The 23,103-nt window shown below is 48.9% G+C and overlaps 8 protein-coding genes across 8 annotated transcripts; 4 read left to right on the top strand and 4 right to left on the bottom strand.

Moving 5' to 3' along the window:
- Positions 1–78: 78 nt before the first annotated feature.
- Positions 79–3,831, bottom strand: CI109_100878 (uncharacterized protein; the record flags this gene model as incomplete). Its single annotated transcript, XM_065966857.1, has 15 exons — positions 79–312; positions 392–486; positions 566–600; positions 683–895; positions 948–963; positions 1,031–1,293; positions 1,381–1,593; positions 1,675–1,806; positions 1,857–2,245; positions 2,307–2,643; positions 2,694–2,959; positions 3,031–3,266; positions 3,337–3,508; positions 3,577–3,677; positions 3,741–3,831. The coding sequence occupies 15 exons, from the start codon at positions 3,829–3,831 to the stop codon at positions 79–81; spliced, it is 2,793 nt and encodes a 930-aa protein (XP_065822929.1).
- An 856-nt stretch (positions 3,832–4,687) lies between these two features.
- On the top strand, positions 4,688–5,156 carry CI109_100879 (uncharacterized protein; the record flags this gene model as incomplete). Its single annotated transcript, XM_032007255.1, has 2 exons — positions 4,688–4,968; positions 5,045–5,156. The coding sequence occupies 2 exons, from the start codon at positions 4,688–4,690 to the stop codon at positions 5,154–5,156; spliced, it is 393 nt and encodes a 130-aa protein (XP_031858487.1).
- Positions 5,157–5,576: 420 nt separating this feature from the next.
- Positions 5,577–8,417, bottom strand: CI109_100880 (uncharacterized protein; the record flags this gene model as incomplete). Its single annotated transcript, XM_032007256.2, has 12 exons — positions 5,577–5,639; positions 5,699–5,788; positions 5,869–5,943; positions 6,007–6,078; positions 6,144–6,514; positions 6,578–6,655; positions 6,781–7,074; positions 7,214–7,354; positions 7,499–7,691; positions 7,793–7,845; positions 7,926–8,058; positions 8,394–8,417. The coding sequence occupies 12 exons, from the start codon at positions 8,415–8,417 to the stop codon at positions 5,577–5,579; spliced, it is 1,587 nt and encodes a 528-aa protein (XP_031858488.2).
- Positions 8,418–9,017: 600 nt separating this feature from the next.
- Positions 9,018–10,081, bottom strand: CI109_100881 (uncharacterized protein; the record flags this gene model as incomplete). The annotated part of the gene is made up of 3 exons (XM_032007257.1): positions 9,018–9,380; positions 9,448–9,802; positions 9,939–10,081. The coding sequence occupies 3 exons, from the start codon at positions 10,079–10,081 to the stop codon at positions 9,018–9,020; spliced, it is 861 nt and encodes a 286-aa protein (XP_031858489.1).
- Positions 10,082–10,661: 580 nt separating this feature from the next.
- CI109_100882 (uncharacterized protein) lies at positions 10,662–11,937 on the top strand (the record flags this gene model as incomplete). The annotated part of the gene is made up of 6 exons (XM_032007258.1): positions 10,662–10,697; positions 10,769–10,815; positions 10,928–10,967; positions 11,092–11,174; positions 11,386–11,607; positions 11,748–11,937. 6 exons carry the CDS (start codon positions 10,662–10,664, stop codon positions 11,935–11,937), a joined length of 618 nt encoding a protein of 205 aa, XP_031858490.1.
- Positions 11,938–13,279: 1,342 nt separating this feature from the next.
- CI109_100883 (mitogen-activated protein kinase HOG1) lies at positions 13,280–15,105 on the top strand (the record flags this gene model as incomplete). Its single annotated transcript, XM_032007259.1, has 11 exons — positions 13,280–13,315; positions 13,422–13,489; positions 13,628–13,757; positions 13,819–13,862; positions 13,931–14,120; positions 14,180–14,294; positions 14,353–14,424; positions 14,480–14,559; positions 14,620–14,698; positions 14,756–14,956; positions 15,023–15,105. 11 exons carry the CDS (start codon positions 13,280–13,282, stop codon positions 15,103–15,105), a joined length of 1,098 nt encoding a protein of 365 aa, XP_031858491.1.
- A 664-nt stretch (positions 15,106–15,769) lies between these two features.
- Positions 15,770–17,560, bottom strand: CI109_100884 (phenylalanine-tRNA ligase; the record flags this gene model as incomplete). Its single annotated transcript, XM_032007260.1, has 3 exons — positions 15,770–15,928; positions 16,073–16,431; positions 16,609–17,560. The coding sequence occupies 3 exons, from the start codon at positions 17,558–17,560 to the stop codon at positions 15,770–15,772; spliced, it is 1,470 nt and encodes a 489-aa protein (XP_031858492.1).
- A 540-nt stretch (positions 17,561–18,100) lies between these two features.
- Positions 18,101–22,757, top strand: CI109_100885 (uncharacterized protein; the record flags this gene model as incomplete). The annotated part of the gene is made up of 10 exons (XM_065966858.1): positions 18,101–18,160; positions 18,234–18,603; positions 18,663–19,862; positions 19,912–19,960; positions 20,019–20,179; positions 20,246–20,879; positions 20,954–21,612; positions 21,679–21,929; positions 22,001–22,539; positions 22,625–22,757. The coding sequence occupies 10 exons, from the start codon at positions 18,101–18,103 to the stop codon at positions 22,755–22,757; spliced, it is 4,056 nt and encodes a 1,351-aa protein (XP_065822930.1).
- Positions 22,758–23,103: the final 346 nt, after the last annotated feature.

Raw genomic sequence — 23,103 nt, forward strand, 5'->3', positions numbered from 1 at the left:
ATTAATGGGCTGAAGAAAGATCGATACGAACTCGGATGACTTTACATCCTGTATAACACAGAAATCGGAGCGAGGCGGTCAAGGATGATCCCTGCGGAACGCCGCCATCAAATCCTCTGTCGGTCTACCTGCAGCGATCCACCATGGTACCACACAAGTCTCGAAGACAGTCCGATAGATCGCTTCGACAGTTTCGTAACACACCGCATTTCCAGTGAGACGATCCTGATCTACCGGACTACCAGAGAGACGATACCAATCTGGGAAACCCATCGCTCGCTTTCGCTCAGCGATCGAAAAGGTTCGTTCACCCTATCTCAAATCAGTCATCGCTATTTCTGTAACGGACATTGAAAGCCATACAGTCAATGTTGAATAATCTGCGACTTACATCGGGGTGAATGGGGTTTGTGGCCTTTCCGCCTGGTCGGGAGGAGGTGAGGAGGGTACTGAACCCTTTGTCCCACTCTGCAGCTCTCTTCGGTCCTATATTGAATGTCATATCAGCGACATCGACTGGTGTTGCTGGACCACCACGAACAACCAGTCATCACTCATCACTTACCAGATGGAGAGGGGAGACGAGAATCAACGAAGATGCTAAAGAGACCGACTCTGGGTCAGCACCAATACCAAGTTGTGCACGATCACTTTCGGTTTTAGCATGAAGCGAGATTCCTACATTCTATGTTCTCTTTCAGTAGCATAGCTACACCAATGGTCTTTGACCTTTGAGCTAACCCCACGCTTCGCCCTTTGATAGTCGGTGGCGGGTTCGGACTTGTACGGCACAGAATCGATGAAGCCGACTTTGGTATATTTGCCATGCTGACCGACACGAGGATTGAAGGTCGGGATGCGTCTAGCTTGTCTTCCATTTGCCAGACCTGGGGGACTTGAAGCGGACTTAGCTGTGGCGGTGTTGTGCAGACAACGGTAACACTCACGGTGAGAACCTGAATTCTGCAAGTGGCATGGAAATGCATGAGCTATCTGACATGGTCCGCCGTTTTCATAGTTTGAGACTCACCTGGCAAGTCACCAATAGCATCTCGGATCGTGACAGCCGCATGAGGTCCGCTGCCTGGAGTACCTCTCCCCAAGAAGAAGGGGTATTCCTCTCCAGTACTGACGTTTGAGAAGATCGTGGCGCTTGTTCGGGGATTGGCGTGAGTGGGATTCGGTAATTCTGGCAAAGGACATCCTCGTTTCGCGGCAATGATGAATAACCTTTGGCGATTCTGAGGCGATCCAAAGCTTCTTGCATCGAGGACCCCGAGACGACACTGATAGCTGCAAGAATGATTGATCAGTACTGAAGCTGATCGATCAGAGGCGTTTTGCCTTTTAGGCACTGATGCGTTCTTGGACTGAACTCACTCTATTGATATCAACTCTTTCATCGCTCGTCTAGCAAAGTTCCCGTTTGCCTCCTCATCGGTTTCTCCGTCGACGTCCGCCTTGAATGCTGGTACGTTCTCGAGGACAACATAATACGGTCGGAGTCGAGCAACTTCGCCCAAGAACACAAACAGCTCAGCATTCCTGGAGTCCAAACCGTCACGGTTGTGGTTCGCAAAGGTATGTCCTTGACTAGGTTGGAAGCAGCATTGCCGTCAGTACCAACGCGATAGACGTTCCTGAAAAACGTCGCTGAAAATCATGTTGACTAACCAAGGAACACCCCCTGTCATTATGAATATCGTCTCCGGTAAGGGGAGACTGGGCCGAGAATGATCTTCGAGACTTCTTTGCACCCAGTCTTGGACTGTGCCAAAGTACACCTTGAAGTCTGTCTTCTGGCGACTAGAATCAGAAGGTTAGATGTGGGACATTATGCCGGCGCAGATGCTTACGAAAGCTGGGATAAAGTGCGACATGCCACTTCATCGTTGTCGACCGCTGATTTCCAGTTGAAGAAGTCCAATCCGGGCAATATGAAACCTCCTGCACCAGAGTAGTAGTCTGCTGCTGGAAGTTTGCAGACCTCTTGACAAGCTTTCCGGTCCGTCCAACGGGTGCGGGTCGTCTCTCCCTCTAAACACTCCAGACATGTTCTGAGAGGTTTCTGCAGCCGATGCAATATCTGTTCTTCCCCGACCTTGCTTACTCGTTCAGTGCACCAGAATGAGTCTACGTTGTCTGATGAGGACATCATCTCTGCTTCAGAGGGGAAGACGAAACATTTGCGCATAATCAGGTCGGTTGCGAACTCCTTGCATTGGTCCGTGACGATCAAGTGATGCTGTAACCAGGTGTTAGTAGGGTCTCTGTGTCAACCGTATTGATTGCATGTGATCACTTACTGCGGACACAAAACCCTCCCTCCTGGTCAGGACGTCTTGTCGACGAACAAGCAACCTCACACTGACGCTAAAGGCCTCCACTTGCTTCTCAGCCTTCTCTACAAGTAATCGCTCAAATCCGTTGACCTGTCCAATGAGATAAGGTCGTCCAGATACTCCAGCATCGAGATAGATAAAGTCGAAGCGGTGATACTCTTGACTTCCGAAATGTAAGGCCCCATTGACAAGTACCGGTCGTCTCCGTCTCGCCTCTTTGTAGATACAAGAGTCGCAAACGCCATATGTTTCGGGAGTAGTGGGTTGTCTGAAACAGCAATGGGTTTGCTCAAACACATATCTGTAGGGCAACAAGTCAGCAATTGTTCCGCGAGTCGAAGTACGACTTACCGAGCAAAGGATGTCGCTGATCCACGATGGCTTTTCTCGCCTAGAAGCTCAAAGTCGAGCTTGCCATGAACCCATTCTAGAGGTATGTCCTGGCATTGGCAGTGCTCCAGGAACAGCTCTGTCTGATTGTCGCCTTTTGTGGAATTCAAGTAATGTACGTGGATATAGTGCCGAGTCCGAACTGAAGCATCGAGAGGCTGTATTGAGAAGATTGAGCGGATCAAGCCTTTCGTTCGGTCCTTTCCAAAAGACACAGCGTCGTTGAGCTGTCGTTGTATTGTTAGTGGGAGTCACATATAACAACTGATCTCCTTGAAGACGAGACGGAGCAGCTCACCTTATAGAGAACCTCATTCAACTTCATTCCTCCTCGATACACTTTTATACACTTTCGGTCTTTACCATCCAGCACGGTGTTCACCTCGATACACGAAGGCAAGTATTCATCGGATGGTAGCCAAACCACGCGTTTGTTGTCATGTTTGCCTGACGTTGTGAGCGTTGACCCAGAAGAAGAGGATGATGTTGGCTGACGAGATGACGAATGAGCCGACCTCTGTGGACCATTTGCAGCTGTCGAGCGTCCAATTCAGGTCAGCTTCGCCGACTGTTCTGTTCAGACAAGTAAAGCTAGACTGCGCACCCGATCCCGTCAAATCGATCACATTTCCTTCTCCTTTGTGCTTCTTCCCCGTTGTCCATTCGGGCTCATCCTCAGAATCACTGCCGACAAGAATGACTATGTCGCCCTCCTCGTCCCGATTGTCTTGCAGTCTCGCTCTCTTTCTGCCATTACATGATTGCGCTGGTGATTCCTGGAAGTCGAGTAGATGAGGCCAGTTTCATCTTGGCTGACAGGTCAGAGAGAGGGCTCAACGCTCACCTCTCTCTCAATAGTGAGCAGGCTCATACTCCTATTCACACGATCGTCCATCTCTTTGACGCCTCTTCGATCCCGCAGAGGTGTAGACAACGATGATTGTCCTGTAGTGAGATAGATAAATCGAGTTAGCTTGAAGCCTCCACAAACATCGACAGCGCATTCACCATTAACTTGCTGAGTAGAGGGTCGGGAATGGAGGTACTGGACCTCCCAGTCCGGGTCCCCGTTTGTCTTTCTGCTTGGAGGACTGTGCATCGCTTGGAATCTGTTTGGAATCAGTAGTTCGTAGTGAGCAATAAGAGATGTGGACATGTGGTAAGTATGGCGATAGAGAAGATGAGTAGAAATGCCGAAAAGTTAGCTGATCCTTACATATCGTGGGAAGTACAGTCACACACACACCTACACACATACACTGCACATTCCCCAAAATGTTAAAATCAGCACCAGGACAAGAGGTCCTTTCCACCTTTTGAGTGCGCACAGGGCGTCGGCATCGTGTCGAAGACCGTACACGCGATCACACGTTCGATATCATTCTCATGCATCACTGATCATATCATGAACGTTCTCAGGGGTCCATTGATGGTGAGGTCGAGCCCGTTTTGAATGTTCGTGCTCGGCAGCGGAGATATCGAAAAAGGGGTACCCGTACTTGTCAACTCGTTCCGACATGAGTGGTCTGAGGTCTGAGCACAGACCGCTCAATTTGAGTATACGCAGACACGTTCATGCACACGGGATCGTGTATGTAAGAGGAGTGATTTGTTAACTTACAAAAAGAAAAAGGCGTAGGACATGCAAAGTAGTAAAGCGGTAGTTATGCTACAGCCCTTTGTGCTCCCTGGCTGATAAGATTGCTACTCGTACAGTATTTGGTTCCACCGCGCGACGTCATACCGTAAATCACAAATTCATCGAGAGAGTGAGATCGGATCGCCGCCGCTTTCACTCTCCCATACATTGTTGTTAACATTATCTCAGTAGCTTATTCATAATCACAATAAGTACTAGCATACACACCACTCCCATCCTTCCAGTATAGTTGTAAAACCTTACCAAGCCTACTCACTTCACAACAAGAATTGAACCGTACTCGTTCCCTTACACAATGTCGAAAACAGATCGTCAACCGCTCTTACCTACGCACATCAACCATTCTTCCTCCTCCCGACTCTCCCGGCCCAAAATCTCATTCCCCTCATCTTCTACCACATCATTAGGCGATGAGACAGCTACATTGGTCGCGAACTCAGAGGCTGGTTCTTCTCCCGATTCCCGATTTGGGAAAGGTAGAAGTCAGAGTCAAAATCAGGGATCTCCGTTAGTTGCTATGCACGATGGGGGGAGGAGGGAGGGTATACCGAAATTGACTAGAGAGTGTTTATGGAGGTGAGCTCATACCACGACAGATCTCAGAGGGTCCTTGCGCGTTGTCAAGTCACAAGTGCTGATGATGATTATGTAGCGAGATAAAATGCTATGGCTCGTACATGCTCCCACCTCTACTGGTATTCGGCGTACTCGTCATCGGCGCTAGTCTCTTCGCTGTGGGATGGAAGATGGGGTGGTTCAAATGAGCGGTACAATGTCAATCTCATCGGCGCACAGATCATCAAGAGCAGCTCGATCGAGTTTCCGATCCACGAGTCTTAGGGTAGATTTCACGACATTTGACGAGGAAATCAGTTTGTTTGGTATAGGTTGTATGTAATATTGTTGATCACCCAATGTTTCTCGTTGACCGTTAGCGATGGTACGATCACCTTCCGCAGAATGGGTTGAGCGTTACTTGTGAAGCACGACCCGCACGAACAGTGACCTAATGCATGTTGTGTCTGTCAAGAGAAATACCAAAATGCTACAGTCGTCATGAGAATCGTTCAACACCTCGTCGTAAATCTACCCTAACACAGCTGGCACTTTGCCCAAGCTGACCTCACCCTTGTCATCGTCTCCATCGTCCTAGCTAATGCGTCACATCCACTCATACGTGACTCTTATGGCCGCGACATCCGCTGTATCACTTCCTCCAACAATAACCGCATAAACACAGGGTCAAGCTGATAACACGAATATAAATTAGTACGCCCTCCATCAGTCGTTTGACCTTTGCACTCACCGGTACTTCTCTTCCATCGTACAAGGATGCAGAGTTATGTTGATCAGGTAAGACATCCCATTCTTCTCTCGACAATGCTATATCGTTCCACTACACATAATCTCGTCAGTCACCTCTCAAAAGCACCAGCGGCTACAATTGGCCCGGAACAGAGGACAGCTTATACTCACAACTGGTATATATTCGTGATGCAGGACGTCGGCGATAATCTGATATTCTGGTAAGAAGGTGTCCGGAGGAAAGACCTGCAACCATGATACCAGGCGTCAGCGCGCATAGTCAACCCACTCGGGGCGAGCCCAACTGACCTCTATCACAACTCCCCCTTCTGGCATCCAGAGTTGATGTGTTAGTCCATCTCCATGTACACCGATCATAATCTACAGTCACAGAGTAACGTCAATCAGCTAAACACCTGATGAGAACGACTTAGCAAACCACTTACATCGACATCCGCCACATTCCTGATTTGCTCTTCATGGCTGATCTTCTCCATCTTCTTATGTACCACCCTCGCCCTTCCCATGCTTTCTAGCTCTCCTAGAACCACAGCCAGCCCTGCATGGGCCTCTCCACTCAACTTCCTCTCCGTCCCTTGTCGATCAACATATAGGATCTTGGGGATATTGTACAAGCTTTTGGAAGGTCCGAGACGATGTGGTGGAGGTGCAACGTCGTAATTGTTCAAGAGAGATAGACGGGCCGGAGTGAAGAAGAATGGTGGATGGGGGAGGGAGAACACGGAAGCGGCCATCTTGTTGAGTGATATAGAGAGGGTATTGTGACGATGTGACGCCCAACGATCGATAATAACGGCTATGATATGGAAAGACGATTCATCAGCATTGAGCTACGATACGTTAGAGGGATGGCACTCACCTCGACGCAAGTATATCCATCCCCCATGCGGTGTATCTTCCCGACTCATATCTGCCCATATATGAGGCTCAAGGACATCTGTGAGGGATTATATGAATCAGTTGCTCATTCAGACATGCGCCCAAGCTCCACAGCTCCCCCACTCGGAGCTTCCAGTCCCACGATTTTTCCACACAACTCATCGTCTCTCATATTTAACTCACTTTCACCAAACAACCCTCTAAGTGTCATCTCTCCATATCCTTCTTTATCTCTCCACCCTTCCGCTGCCTTCCACGGAATAACAATCCTATCTGGGACGTTTGGCACCTCCACGCCAGGTCTCGCTTCTACCCCTAAGCTCGATGGTAAGGTCGGATCGGAAGTTGAAGCTGGATGCGGGAGAGGCGCTATAGAAGCTAGTGAGGCGATGCCGCCTAAGATGATTTCGCCTGCTAGGTGGTAATATGAGGAGAGGTAGTGCCATTCGTCGGTCTTGGCTCCGTCGTTGATGAATACTATTAGTTGGCAGCATGTTAATCAGCAAATATTCCTAGCTATTTGGATAGCCTGCGTCAAATGCGGGCTGATGCCTTGATCATATCGTGCAGGGGGAATGGACAATGTGACCCGGACATGTAGTATGCGTTCACTCACAGGTCGTTCCACCTAATACTGTGGCATTCCTCGCTCTATCGACCAACCCTTCCATCGGTCTAGTCATGACCTCCCATCCCGTCTGACCGCTGACCACTTTACCCTTGGCGGGTATCCGACTCCTATCGGGATTGAAGAGGTCTAAAGGGAGAATAACGAGTAATCAGTTAGTTAGTTGGACCGATATTCGCATGCTATAACCGGATTATTTGGGAGACGAGGTTATATACAGCGTTAAACTGGAGTGATGGGGATGGAATGCATGGGAAGAAGTATCAAGCTTACAAATTGTCCCTTCATGTATCCAGACATTCTCAAAAATCTGATGACCCGGTAATCCTCCAAGATGTATAGAAGGTCTTTCTATCGGATCAGGTGGCGACCAGTCCGCGTCCACATCTGAATCGTCCTCCGCAGTCGTGGAAGGGAATAGAGAGCTCGGTTTGAGTTTGTCTGGGATGAAGTTGCTGGGCGATGTCTATGTGTGACAAGTACATACATATCAATGAGATGTTTCCACCGATCAGGTTTCGGCGAGAAAAGGCTGTTGGTGTTAGAGGGAGAGACAGCGGTACACACCTCGGATAAGGACAATGATGTTGGAAAGAATATGAACGATGTCAAGATGATTCCTGTTACCACCATATCAGCATTGCCCGTTTCCAAGCGTTGAGACAGCTATGCTGTTATTATCCCCGTTCACTCCACTGACCTGACAGCAGTAACAGAATCACAACCTTGACTCTGTGTCCTTTGATCAAGTCGACAACTCCAGCAGTAGTAGTAGTAGCCGCCGGCATCGTCATTGATACCAAGAACTGTCCGCCTTGATCCAGATTCCGATTCTGTGTTGGGCTATATCACGATATCGCAGCTCCCTCGTGTGTATAAGGTGATCATTTCGTCGTCAATGAATGTCGAAGTCGGTTGTAGATAGACAAGTGGTGGAAGAAAGGAGTGATATTGGAAAACGAATAAGCGATTGTAGGTTGTAGGATGATTGTGTGTCCGTTTCTGTTTATTTTTGCTGTGCTGCGAGGACCTGACTGATTTCTGTACAGTATTTCTGTAACCGGAAACAGTATCTCCATCACTGGCCGTTGATCGAGACTACATGATTCTTCTGTAAATGATGCATAGCTGCATGCCCTCAACGCGACGGTTCCACCCAACTGCTCACTACCGAGTGAGAGGATGGTTTCATTCTATCGCTACTGGCTTGTGTCAATATGTGATATGAACCGAACGCAGTCGTATTCCGACGGATAACCAAAATGATCCCATGCTAAAGCAACCCCTGTTATCTAGCTTCAATTGAAACAAACCTAATAAGTCAACACTCGTACCTCATCACCTGCACCACGCACCTGACCAGCCAGCCACCATCGCATCGTCCACGGAGCAGACGTGAACAGTTTTCCTCATTGCTTCCGTATCAAAGAAAGTAGTCCGCAACGAGGCCCGGTCGCTTGTGCAGCAACGATGCATCGTCTTTAAGCATATGACCCGATTGCATGAGATGCTTTGACATCTTGCTTATAGATACATAACGCCCTGCATAGCGGCAAGCATCAGGCCAAGTAGAGGCATGCTTTCTCTTCAGCTGCGTGAAGGTCGAACCTGTAGATCAGAGCTGACATCATACACGTTAAGACGAACACATGCATAGACTTCTTTGCCTACTTATATACTTCATGTACAATCGATCAATCAATCACAATCACCCATATATATTTCTATTCACAAATCACGTTGTTGCGATCGCGCTTATTCCTTCCTTTCACAATTTCAGATACAGTAACGATCAATCCACCAACTTCGCACTCATGACACCTAAGCAGACTTCCGGCAAATCTCTCTCTTCGCCTTCATACTCTAACAAATTCCATCTCTCTTCCCCTGCACCCTGTACCGGCATGGCGATCATGACCCCGACGACCACTTCGGTATTTGTGGGTGGAACTTCGAAGACTGGTCCTGCTTTTGGGATTTCCTGCGTGGTCGGTTGACCGTTGAAAGGTGTTCCGGCGGGGGGATACATGGGCGTGGACGAGAAGAGGGATCGTAGATATGCTTGAGGAGTCAAAGGAGGTGGAGGAGGCACGATGCTGGACTCTTCAGTCTGCGTGGCAGGCGGGGCGTCCTTGAAATGAAGTACCGATAAAGGCTACGAAATGGCATGCATCAGTCTCCGTTGCTGTGCTGTAACAAGCAAGGCATGACGGATAACTCACCGTTAGATTATTCCAATTCTTCTCGTTCTCTTGTTGCCATTCCCTCTCTTCCGCATCTCCATCCTCATCGTGATAAATTGCCCATTTCTCTCCATTCCTGTACATCTCCCCTTCCCACAAGGTCGGCATCAACCCTACCGGTCTTTCTTTCTTCCCCCTCCCTCCTACACGACGCGGGAACATACCCAGCGCAGCTGCGGCATCAGGTGGAGGTCGTTCACCTCTTCGGATCGCTTCTTCGACTCGACGATGATATCGACGTCGCATGATGTATGCTCGGACAATCAGACCAGTGGCGATCAGACCGAGGACGAGGATCGTTATCAGAAACGTGAACAGGTAAAGGGTAGTTGAGCTGCATCATCGAGTCAAACAGCTGTCAGCTTGCAGTGTTTCTAAGACGGAGGGTTGAGAGGGTAAGAGGCAGATCAAGGAATTTTGAGGTGCAAGCGAATTTGCACCGATCGTTCAGTACAGCACAAAGAACTCACCCCCCACTTGGCGCTCCTGTCAGAAACGCAGGCGACGTATACGAGCTTGTCGCCGAAGAGGTAGTTGTCGAACTTCGACTAGTCCCACCCGGGGACGAGGTTGGTGTCGCAGAGACATTTTGTCTTTCTACAAGAGCTGGCATGATGAATGATTATCGATGACGATGACGATGACAATATATGCGAGGAGGTTGATTGTCTTGTCTTGTCTTATCTCTCGATTCGACTTCGATTCGATCAAAGGAGGATTGGTTCAACTTGTTGCGTCCGGCGCTTTGTCTCGTTCTCTCCTTTTGACTAATAGTCGCTCTATATATATGTGTGTCCAATCGATGGATAACAGAATCAAACGAAAAGCGATGCAAGATATACGAAAAAGGCCAAGATGTAGAACATCGTACTTTCTTGGCCGTCTCGATTGACATTCGCATTCCCCGGTCTGGCGGTGACAATGCCCGGACCGAACCAAGAGTGGGGTGAACGGTCATCTCCGCCGCTAGCGAGGTGGACTTACGTAATACGCTAAGGCGATAACGTGTAAACTTCGGCAAGAGGGATGCCGTGCGTCATGACTGGTTATTTCCAGCGAGCGAGTGAACCACAGAGATTTCAATGTATGTTGATTATACACAAACAGAGTTTTTCGACGAGTAGCAATATCAGCAACCTCAAACAATTAACCCTCCCTGTTGATACCACCGGTAGGAACACGACCCTCACGACATGGCTTCCGTCAAAATATTCAGCTTGGCCGTCAAGGTGAGTCGACTGGGAAGCTCGTGTCCTTACGTGGATAGCGATAACACGCTGACATTGCGACTGCTGTACAGACCTTGGCCAAACCAATAGCAAACACGATCAAAGCCCAAGCTACACAGTAAGCTTCTCGACCTCTTGCCTAGCCGCGGGCGTGCGAGCAAGCGGGCGAGGTCTGCTTTGCAAAGGTGTACTAGGAACTTTACTAATGTCCTATTTGTGTTCAATTTCAGACACGAGACATTCCGAAATATCTGCATAGGGCTGGCGCAAGTGAGTGTCTCCTTTGGATCTGGCATTCTGCCCTGCTGCCTACGACTATACGCTCCGGCATGACCATTTATGGCCTTTGAGACTGAAAAGTATTGACGCTGATGATTTAACCTTATGTGCTTAGCGGATGCACCGTACCGAAGCTAGAATGCGAATGGGGCTGCTGAATACGGAAGGAGTGGCGGTCAAACCTTTGAACGATACGAGGTGAGTGTCCACCGTCATCTTCACACTGCACATCTTCCTTTTCCCCGCCCAATCGCACGGAGTCGACCTTTAGGCGATATTTGCAATCCCCTGCACTATGCTGTACTGTTGGGTAGTCGCTGACCCTATCACTCCTCTCCCTCCCTCTTCACTCGTCGAATCTTTTGCATGAACTCTTTCGTTCCTCTTTGTCCACTTTCGCCGCCACCAGAGCAATCCAGAATGGCGCAACAACACTAGCCGAAACATTCCTCTTCATAGTGGGAGCAGGTCTGATAGTTGGCGAATCTTATCGTTCATCACGGAAAGAGACGAAGCGGCGAGACGACGTGAAAGATCGATTAGAGAGCTTAGAAGGGGAGATAGGAAGGCTGAACGGTATATTAGAAGGAGGAGGGAGGTTCCAGGAGGAATTAGAGGCCATTAGAGAACGGTGAGTGCCCAAGGTGTCTCCATCTGATAAGGATCTGCGGGATCTAGGGGGCAAGTGACAGCCCCTCAAATGGTCGTTGTGCCCCTGTAGCAAGTGGCAATACGTATGCTATGGACTACTGATACCTGCTTCGTTTTTAGGAACGAGAACATAGAACGGATATTGAATACGGTGGTCAGCAACGGATTACGGGCTGGCTGGATATCTTTAGGACACAAGGAAGAAGGAAGCGAGGTATTGAGGCTGTTGGAGACATCACGGAAGCAAGAGGAGGGTGTGGCTGGATTAGAGCTTGGAGGAGAAGGCCAAGGGTCCACCATAGTACGATGAGCGGATTATGGGCGGAGGAAGGAGGAGAAGAAGTCATTAAGCGTATAATTAGCATCGCATCTCCATCTGCATAGCATGGCATATCAGTTGGATCTCACTTGCAAGTTAATTTGGAGCGACTGTTGTCCACCAGCTGCACGTCCGAGCATAAGGATACATGAATACTAGGTATGATTTGCATACGATGCAAACGGATGTGATCAACCGAGCCGCCCCAACGACTACCCCGAAAGCAGCCATCCTGAAGGTTGGAACGCCACTTACGCATAAAGGTGCAAGGTTAGTGCCACATCTGAAACGCCGAGAGGGTTAGTCCCCTTTCCTGGTTATAAAGATGTGAGCCTAATTCAGGTAACATTGCTGAGTTCCCACCGTACGGTGCTTACTTGACTGTTTTGCCATTCCCGGTTTTGTGTTACAGTTGTTGGCAGTGCGTAACCCATTCAGAGCGACAGAGTGTGATTGCGACTTTTTTTCACTGTGGAAGCAGTGATCCCAGCTAAACAGCGCTCTCTCGCCCCTTTCCCTCCGCTCACACCCGACACACCCACCCATACTCACACTCAACCACGATCATACACATCGCACTAGGTGATCAGTCGCTGGAATCTACCCATCACATCATCGCAGACTACTGTTCCATACATACATACATACGTACATACACCTTGATCCATTCTTTACTTTACATACATACATCTTTACTCACGTATAGATATATACATACGTAAAGGATCACTCCTCGCGCAGGTTCTCACACACGCTTGAGATCTGATCACCCTTCCCTCCACCAATCATCGAAACAAACCACGCCAACAACCCTCCTTCTTCACATTCACCCTTAATTCAAATCAAATACAAACCCCCTTACCACTACTATCACTATCGAAAGAAAATCAATCATCTCTACAACTCACACGTTCTTTGTTCTGGCGCAGACACATTCTACATTCATACATACCTCGGAAAGCGATAACAGATAGATTCGCATAACACCAGGTCTGCAATAAGAAGAAGCGCAGGGAAGAATCGTTATAAACCGTAATCGTCCGTCGCTAGATCTAGAAAGGATCACATCTTCCTTACTTCATTGGTAAGTTCTTGTCTCTCAACGCCTGCTATCAGTCAGCATCCCGCTGGGTATTCCTGCATAACTGACATGATTGTCCCCTCTATACCCCCCGTTGCTCGTACTTGTTGTGTGCTGTGCTGCTCGCGTTTCGTCTGCTTTCCCCTCAACTCTTTCGCTGTCTGGCACGTCGTCACTTCTTCGCTACATTGACACCTTATCATATCTCACAGCCATCGAACACACCCTTCTCCATAGAATACAACAGTCAGGATGGCCGATTTCGTCAAGCTTTCCATTTTCGGTACCGTAAGTGTTCACTCCTTCTACAATGGTGACAACCTCCTTTAACGCGGTGGCGAAGACGACACGCAGCCTACCTTAGTGCAGCAGCTGATCCATTGTTATTTGACAGGTCTTTGAGGTGACCACGCGTTATGTTGATCTCCAACCAGTTGGTATGGGAGCATTCGGTCTCGTTTGGTGAGTTTCGCTTACCCGTGTTTCTCTTCTCACGGCAACAAGTCAACTGTGTGCCGTAATCGCTGATCACCACGCTGTTCTTCTCACTTCATTTCCACTTCTATCCACTTACCATCTATGTGCATACCCGTCCAATAGCTCGGCCAAGGATCAACTTTCCGGCACCTCCGTCGCGATTAAGAAGATCATGAAGCCTTTCTCTACACCCGTTCTGAGTAAGCGAACTTATCGAGAACTCAAGTTGCTCAAACACTTGAGACATGAGAACGTAAGTATCCTGCAATCTCCGCTAGTGAAAGACAGTATGAGCTTACTCTTTTTGCACACAGATCATCTCGCTCAGCGATATTTTCATCTCTCCCCTTGAGGACATGTGAGTTGCAGATAAAACAGCACTGGCACTTGGAAGCAGCAGTGGACTGACCCTCCTGATCATCGCAGTTACTTCGTCACCGAGCTCCTTGGTACCGATCTCCACAGATTACTCACATCTCGTCCTCTCGAGAAGCAATTCATCCAATACTTCCTCTACCAGATCCTCCGAGGCTTGAAATACGTTCACTCGGCCGGTGTTGTCCACCGTGATTTGAAGCCTTCCAACATTCTCGTTAACGAGAACTGTGATTTGAAGGTGGGTCAACCTTAAACCTCGCAAGAAACATCTGCTGACGATCTTCTCAAATTCCTCAGATTTGCGATTTCGGTCTTGCGCGAATCCAGGACCCTCAGATGACTGGTTACGTCTCGACTAGATATTACAGAGCGCCCGAGATCATGTTGACATGGCAAAAGTACGACGTTGCGGGTGAGTGACTATCTGAGATTTACTTCGCGAGTGCTCAGCTAAATGATGCCTCTCTTAGTCGACGTCTGGAGTACAGGTTGTATCTTCGCGGAGATGTTGGAGGGCAAGCCTTTGTTCCCAGGAAAGGACCGTGAGTACAATTGCAAGCTTAGTATAATCGATCTAAAAGCTAATCATGGTTGTAGACGTCAACCAATTCTCCATTATCACCGAACTCCTTGGTACACCCTCTGACGATGTCATTCAAACCATCGCGAGCGAGAACGTAAGTGTGGTCTCATGAGACGTAAACACGTACGGACTGCAGCTCATACTCTCCTCGCAGACCCTCCGATTTGTCCAGAGTTTGCCCAAGAGAGAAAAAGTTCCCTTCTCCACCAAGTTCCCCAACGCCGATCCCCTTTGTGAGTGGCATCCCATTGTTATTGACGGAATAAAGACTGATTGATGCGTCTGTGCAGCCCTCGACTTGTTAGAGAAGATGCTCGTCTTCGACCCCCGAACACGTATCTCCGCTGCCGAGGCCCTCGCCCACGAGTACCTTGCTCCTTACCACGACCCCACAGACGAGCCCGTTGCTGCCGAGGTCTTCGACTGGAGTTTCAACGACGCCGACTTGCCCGTTGACACCTGGAAGGTCATGATGTACAGCGAGATTCTTGGTGAGTAGTGGCGGTCTAATCTGAATGGCAGGGATCGCAAGCTAATCGTGAAATGAATTCCTCCAGACTTCCACAACCTCGGTGACATCTCTCAAAACGAGGCTGAAGGTCCCATCACTGGCGAAGTCCCCGCTGCTCCTGCTTCCTAGATGCGTGGATGAGGCAACAAGAACGAATATCAGCTCGATTGCGGTTTCCCCCATTTTTCTCAAGGTCTCGGTATAGGTCTCTCAAGCGCAAAAGTCTCTCTCCAAAGGTCAAGATCGAAGGGTCTCAAAACACACTACATTGCTTTCTTCTCTCACATTGTTTTTAGATATTTATATGCACGGTTTCAGTTTCATTCCCATTCCCTTCCTCTTCTTCTGTCTTTTATCGTTCTCTCCTCCCCGATCTCACACATACTCTCGTTCGCTCGCTCGCTCGTCCCGTATCAGATTGTGTGTTCTTACCGTTTTCAAATCTTTTCGTCGAAAGCTCCTGTCTCTAAGGTGCGGGGGTTGAGGGGAGAAGTCAACATTGTTTTCAGCTTTATATACTATTACAAGACAGACAAAGAGAGAGAGGGAGAGACAGATTAATGAATTTCGAATCAAAAAAGATATGAAGATGAATACACGCATCGAAAGGTTTACGTTTTCAGAGCGTTGAGCGAGTTGTGAAACAGAACGAATTTGTGTGTACAAATGCATGTGCATCTGCATGTGCGTACGTGCGTCTTTGATCCACACTATGCGATATCGAAGCGGAGTAATGACTTGCGGCAGAACAAACAGTAGTCACTGGTGTAATCTATTAGAGCTCCCAAGAGAGCTATCTCATCTCAATCCCCATCTCTTCCACTACTCTATCTTGTACTTTCTGCTGTAGCTCATTTACCTCTTCGTTCGATAATGATCTGTCCATATGTCGATAGTTGAGTCTATAACATTTACTCTGACGTGATGTTTTAGGATGCGTGAACTCGTCAATCTGCAAATAGTCAACAAACAAAACAATCAGCATTTCTCAATACGATAAAGGGGGTCACAGGATGGATCCGATTGATTGATGAGAATTGCGTGAAAGTAGTGTGGTGTGGTGTGCGACAATGCCCAATGGAAGAAAAAGGCTTACAAGAGTGACGGTCTCTACCAAATCACCTGCAACTTCCCTCACAATCTCACAATAATCATTCTCATGGAACACCCTCCCCTTCCCTCCAGCAGCACTAACTCCTCCACCTCCAGCAACGCTCCCGCTCCCTTTACCCGCGGTGTCGGATATCGCACCCTGGGGCAACCAGAAGCTCATATCCTTATAACATGGTGGGTATCTCGAATAAGGCTTGAAGGTTGATATTTTGCCAGCGGAGAATTGGGTATGGAATCGTGGGTCTTGGGTCCAGAATAGACGGATATCAGGTATCGAGAAGAGGACCATGGATAGTCGCTCGAGACCGAGTCCGAAAGCCCAACCGGCTTTGTCGGGTACACCTTCGACGAGAAGCGTTAGCGACGGGTCGTAGCGCGAGTTTGGCACTGAGATGAAGAGCAGAGTACGAAAAGGTGAAACAGAAAGATAGGGGCGGAGCGGTGGATTGGGACAACAACAGACCAAGTCTATTCGAAGAGAGAGGAGAAATCGGTCCAGCCTGCTATGACCGCACTCACCAGCCTGATCCAATGTCTTTTGCATGACAACACCACATCCCAACAATTCCAACCATTCTCCTTCCCACCAAACTTCCACCTCGTAACTCGGTGTCGTGAATGGGAAATACGCCTCGATCCATCTAACTCTCAACGGTTCACCATCTTTCGTCGCTTGTTTCCCAAACAATCTAAAAATCAAACTATTCAGAGAATGTTTGAGATTCTGTGTGATTTGTTCTGCGTGAATCGGATCATGATGCGCTTGATAAGGGTTCGAAGGCGATATTTTCGTATTGTCCTCTATTTGGATTGGACATTTTTCCAATTGAGCAGCTAATTCCTTGTTGAGTTCTGGTAAAGTATGAAGTTGATCAAGGGACCAGACGGACGTTCCTTCCATCTGATGGAATACCGGATAATGTGACGAATCGATTTCGTCACGCCTATAAACGTCGGCAGACAATAACCATTTATCTAGACCGCGACGATAACTCTCTACTTCATGAGCAGAGGTATGTGTTCGTAACATGTATTCTTTGTTGAGATAATAACTGTCAGTCAATGATCGTCCGGGATGATCGGGGGGGAAACCTAATTCGTCGAAATTTTGATGAACGGATACGATAGGTGTAGAAGGGGATAATGCAGTGTGGGAGGAGAAATGGTCTTCGACGATTTGACGGAGGATCGAGATGGGATGGGAAGGGAGACGATGAATATTTCGGTTAACTTTCGATAGTATAGACGGAGGGGTATTGGACCATTCATCAAGTTGGTATGTCTGGCCATTGACAACGTACGGTTGTCGGGGTGCAGACGAAGAGGACGAGCTCGAGGTCGAGGTCGAGGTCGATTGGAAGCGAAGGGAAGTGAAGGGTTTCCGGGACAGGTAGATCGCGGGTGGTGGTTGGAACACTCGCCGTGTTGAGGCGAGTGTCAATCGGGGAGCGAGTGCGAGTCGGGCGCTCATCTTGTGAGGAGACAGCAGATCACGCGGTTATTTAGTGGAGCTGCAAGTTGGGTGAAGTCAATAACATCAGTCCGAGGAAATGTTCACAACTCGTCGTTCTCTGGACTTGTCGAGCAGTTCCGAGATTCAGGGATCGTTTCGACGTCACATGACTACCCACGCGAGAAGCACGTCGCTATCTAAAGTCAACGAGGAATGGGATGTGGAGAGATGAGATGCGAGATATCATCGCATTGGAAGATAGAGTGAAATTATGATGGACTTGCATGAACGTCGAATAGAACAAGCTCATACAATAAGCCAGCTAGCTGAGCTATCCTACGCGGAGTCTTACGGTGATATAGGCTTCATTGTTCCCAGCGCCGGTCCAAACGCACTTATACCTCCAACCCCTAGCTCTCGGGCCTACATCATCAATCATCAAAAACAACATGTTCAGGATTGTGCACCTTGCGCATCTTGTTCGCGAAGCAGTAAAAATACTAATATATCTTCAGATCTTGTATCTTATCGACTAGGCTACATCTTGAAACCCGCAGCATGAGTCATGATGGAGATCCATGGGATCTTACCTCGTATCATCAAGATGTCCAGGATGCAGTGAGCCTATATTCCTGAGCTGCGTCTTTCATCACGCAATTGATATAGCTGACCTGGGCGGTTGTGGGATCAGTATCATACCTTACAGGCTGCCGTGCCAGCTCTCGGCTCTTTCAAGCCCCTCCCTGTATCCGCCAGTAATGTCCACCAACGAGCATTAACGACTCTCCAGACGTTCATGGCGCACTATCCTCCCTTCTTCATCGAATTCGTCAGCGATAACTATGGTCCCGATTCTCTTTTCGTCAAGAGTAGTGGTCATACAGCAGGCGGCGGGTTGACGAGGATGATGAACCCCTTGTTAGGACTTGCGACGAAGTTGGATAGCGAGTTGAAGAAGGCCGAGGAGTGGGCTGAAGACCTGGAAGAAAGTCAAGAGTTGGGAGAGATGGCGAGTGCGGAAGTCGACGGCGGGATGGAGGAGGAGAACTTCGACGAGCTGGGTATGTCTTGGACCGGTTACTTATCTTTCTACTCCGTTCTTCAATGACGTTCTCCTTAGCTGCCCCGACTACGCCTCCTTCACTGCACCCTTCCGACGATTTGGACGTGACCAGAGTGTCTCCATCTAAGCGGTCGATTGTCGGATACCCCAGCGACTCAACAAACAAGATCCGAGCTCTCGCTTCGTATGCGATCTCCGATCGTCCCGCTCGACCTGGTCTCTTGACTGCGGGGTCGAGTACAGCAAGCCTCTACCCTTCCACGACTACTACTTCTACCTCTTCTTCCACTTCCACATCAACGCTCACGACTCCGATCACCTCGATTACCGAATCCACATCCTACCTCTCTACCAGCAGCATCAAAGCTATACCGCCTTCCTCAGAAGATCGTCTTGTGCGAGTTACTGCGCCGAACGGATATCAAGCAATGCTCTACAAGTTTGGAATCCAATTCCACGTCCAGTGGGAATTGGAAAGACTGATCAACCAAAGTAATGATCTTGATTGGTCAGATTTCAGACCTTCGGATTTCATACCCCTCCGAGGACCCGCACTGAAGGCTACCAAGTCGTTCGATCGTGTCCTCGCGATGGTGAAAGAAAGGAAGCTTGGCAGGGTTGACAACGCACCGTCTGCGCCTAATGAGAATCAAGTATCGGAGAAGAAAGCGAGATTATTGCAAGAGGTGGACAGGGAAGAGAACTCGATTGTTGCAGGCGATATGAAAGGTGTAGGGAACGATTGTATTGACTGGCCATATGGGGGCAAGATTGTTTACACTATCGCTGTTGTGCCAATCGAAAGCAAGCCTTACTCCGCTAGGAACGGGCTCACCCGTACCAACTCTAACGGTTCCTTCAGTGGCCTGACAGCACGATCGATTGGTCCAATCGATACCTCGGACAACCCACTTGGACCGAGAGCATTTTCGTATTCTCCGACCTCGGCACTATTCTCATTCCAACTCCGACCCCCAAGTATGCCAGGCAAATCGCATCGTCTCGCTCGTAGATTCGTTTCAAGACGAATCATCACATTCAAAATCAAAGATTGTTTACCCAAATACCGAGAACAAGTCCTAGGTTTATTCATAGGCAAGGTGTTTGTGGTTTTTGGACGACCGTATCGAGCACTTTGTGCGCCAGCCGATGGGGAAGCGATTTTCGCCATTGAGACGGCGGATGAGGGGATTGGGATCTTAAGGAACTTCTTCAGTACGGAACCGAAGATGCCAATGTTCGCGGGCATACTTGCTAGTAAGGACACACGTTAAATGAACGCATCCGGATTGGGCTAACGCTTTAGGTGAAGTGTACAATGATCTCGAGCAAAAGCCGAAACAAGCGATGGCAAAGTGAGTGGTACTCGTTCAACCGGACATGGGACTTGCAGTTTATAGTTGGGGGGCACAGATGGGCATCTCGATTGCAAATTCTGTTCTCCGATTCAGTACCGGCCGCAAGCGTTGACCCGAGCGCTATCACCGTCATCCCAGACATCGTGACGATACAAGCAGAGTCTGCGGGTCAGGCGAGCACGGAACAGATCTTGACGGATGGATGTGGTCTCATGTGTGCGTATCGACGCAGTGAGATTCCCCACGAGAGCGTCTCACGCTGACAAGCTCCACGCATTTCAGCTGAAAGCTTGGCACAACGCATCTTTCGTCATTCCAGCTTACAGCTGACCAGCGGTCGTCCGTCAGTTGTCCAGATGCGACTGGGCGGATCTAAAGGGCTTTTAGCACTCATGAGTCCTTCGCAAGCTGCACAATACCCAGGCAAAGAGGTAGTTCTTCGCGAGTCCATGGTCAAAGCTCTTCCGGCACCCGAGTATCTCGATGATCCTTCGCTCTACGTTGTCGAGGTACTGCGTTGTGAGTCACTTCGAATCGGCACGACTTTGTCCTCGGAAGCGATTATCGCTATGGCTCATGGCGGTGTCCCCTCGTCCGTATTCCTCAAACTGGCAGAGGACGGTCTCAACGCCCTCCGAGACGATTTCCTCCAACGTCCGCATGAGGAGGAGTCCGATATCGACGTCCTGGTAAGGATACACGCAGCATGTTATCGTCGTGGAGGGGTGGGCACGGATCGGAAGAAACGTATAGCGAGAGCAGAAGGTCGATCGGCAAGGGTCGCAGGTCTTACGAAAAGCTGGTCCAAGGATGAAGTGGAGGAGGGCGAGGATGGTGATGATCCAATGGAAGTGTCTGCGTCGGAGCGATTCGACGTCGATCCGATCAGTGGTCAGCCAGGTGGAATAGCCGAGAGGTGAGCGAAGACGAATCGCATCGCATCGTAACGCGCATGTGTATTTGTGGTTCTGCTGATGCCTGTCTTTCCAGTCTCATGGAAGCTGTCGCTGCTGGGTTCCATCCCGCCGAATCGACGTATACAGGCTCAAAGCTACACCATCTGGTCGACATGCTCTCACGAAAGATGATTCGAGAATTCAAGATCCCTGTCGATCAAAGCCTTTCCGCATTCATCGTCCCCGACTCTCTTGCTGTTCTTGCCCCGGACGAATTGTTCATATCTTTCTCTGGAACAGGACCTATCGATCCGACCACGCAATGTCCTATACAGTATCTCGAAGGACCTTGTCTCGCTTTTCGATCACCATGCAAGCTTCCTACTGACGTACGCAAGTTTACCGCGGTATGGAAGCAAGAGCTGGCTCATCTGAAAGATTGTATTGTCTTGTCCGCAAGCAGCGCACTGTGTAAACGATCACCTGCAAGTTATCTAGGTGGAGGTGATTACGATGGTGATACGGTTCAGCTATTTTGGGGCAAAGAACTGGTCGAGAAATTCAAGAATGCGGATGATGTGTATGCGGACGTGCCAGCGGACTTTGAGCAAGAGAACTTTGACAAACAGGTCGTGAAGGGTACAGAATTCTTGGGGGCCTTGGTGACGGATGACGTGGATGAGGGAGGCAGGATAGCAAGGGAACAGGAATGGTTGTTGGCTGGCATAAAAGGCGATGCACTGACTGGAACCTGTGAGTGATTAACGTCAACTTAAGAAACAGACAATGTAAGTTAATAGTGAGAATTCATTGAAATAGACTCCGACCTGCACGGCAATGCAGTGTATAAGCTAGGCTACGATCATCCTGAAACGATCCGCCTTGCCCGGATGTTCTGTCTGGTCCTCGATGCGCGGAAGAGCGGTTTACAAGTGAAAGCAGACATCAGGATCAGAGATGTGGGAAAGTATTCGGGCGACATTGAGTGGAGATCGTGGAACAAGGGAGTGGAAAGTGGTGAGACAAATGCGAAGATCTTGCAGCGGAGTCGGCGATTAGGACCGTTTATCGTGAGTTCGCCAGCCGCACTAATCCGATGCGAGGACAAAGTGCTAAAAGATACGGTACTACGATACTTCAGATGGACCAACTCATGGTTGGTGGTAAACTGAAACGAGACAGCATCATGGCCGATTTTCCAAGCGAGATCAATCCCCCTTCCTTCAGAGATTATCAAGATCTCTCAGTCCGATGGCTACGAGCACGTTCTACTGCGCAGAAGTGGCCCGACAAAAATTTCACTCTCCAATTGAACAAACTCGAACAGCATGTCAGAGCATGTTCTCTGATCCGACAACAGATCGTCTCTCGAAGGCTCGATCCTTCTTTCGGCGTGGTGGACTCGTACAACCAAATACTGGATGGTGCACAACCCATCACTACACCTCGAAAAGGGAGATCGACTCATTCCAGTCCTGTGAAACAAAAAGCTGACAGTGCAGAAGCCAGTCTTGAAATGCTGAGAATGACAAGACAATTAGCTATGATATGGAGAGATAACCCGGCCCCGGAGGAAGTACCGCTCTTGATGATGTTTGGGGAAGAAGTGGTGAGAGAGTTGAAGATCAGTTGTGCGGTTTGTGTACCCGAGAAGAATGTAAGAGCGAGACAAGTCTTCCCGTGAGTCCGAGGTTATCCAAGCTGGGCTGTCAGTCATGTCATATCATGCGAGATGCGATGCTGATAGGTATCACGCGGAACGTAGATTTGATATGGACTTTGATGGAATGTGCGCTATGAAAGCAAGAACGAGCGGGGGAGGTTCGAAGACGGTCTTGAGTGATTTATATACGAGCTTGAAACCGGGATACAAGGGATTAGAAAGATTAGACACCTAGATGAAAGTTGGAGATACCCTGCCTTGTACATACATTCTCATTGTTGACATACCTCGAGAACGCATAGAACGTTGCAACACAATTGCTACGTCTCATGAAATGAACCGAACCCACCGGTTACGTGAATGAACCGAGATGATCGCTCTCAGGAACGTCATTGAGTGAGTGAGTGATATTAGAGCTGTACGACATCACTCGCCTCGTCACTGCGTTATTGATGCTGCAATCGTCGTCATCGTCGTCATTCCAACGAAAATACATCGAAGGAAAGTCAGAAGACTGTGTATGTGTGTAGTTAGTCGGGAATTGTTGTGCACTGCACTGCACAGTGGGCAAGTGAAGTGAA

Source organism: Kwoniella shandongensis, chromosome 2, assembly GCF_008629635.2.
Source record: "Kwoniella shandongensis chromosome 2, complete sequence".
Taxonomy (NCBI): Eukaryota; Fungi; Basidiomycota; class Tremellomycetes; order Tremellales; family Cryptococcaceae; genus Kwoniella; species Kwoniella shandongensis.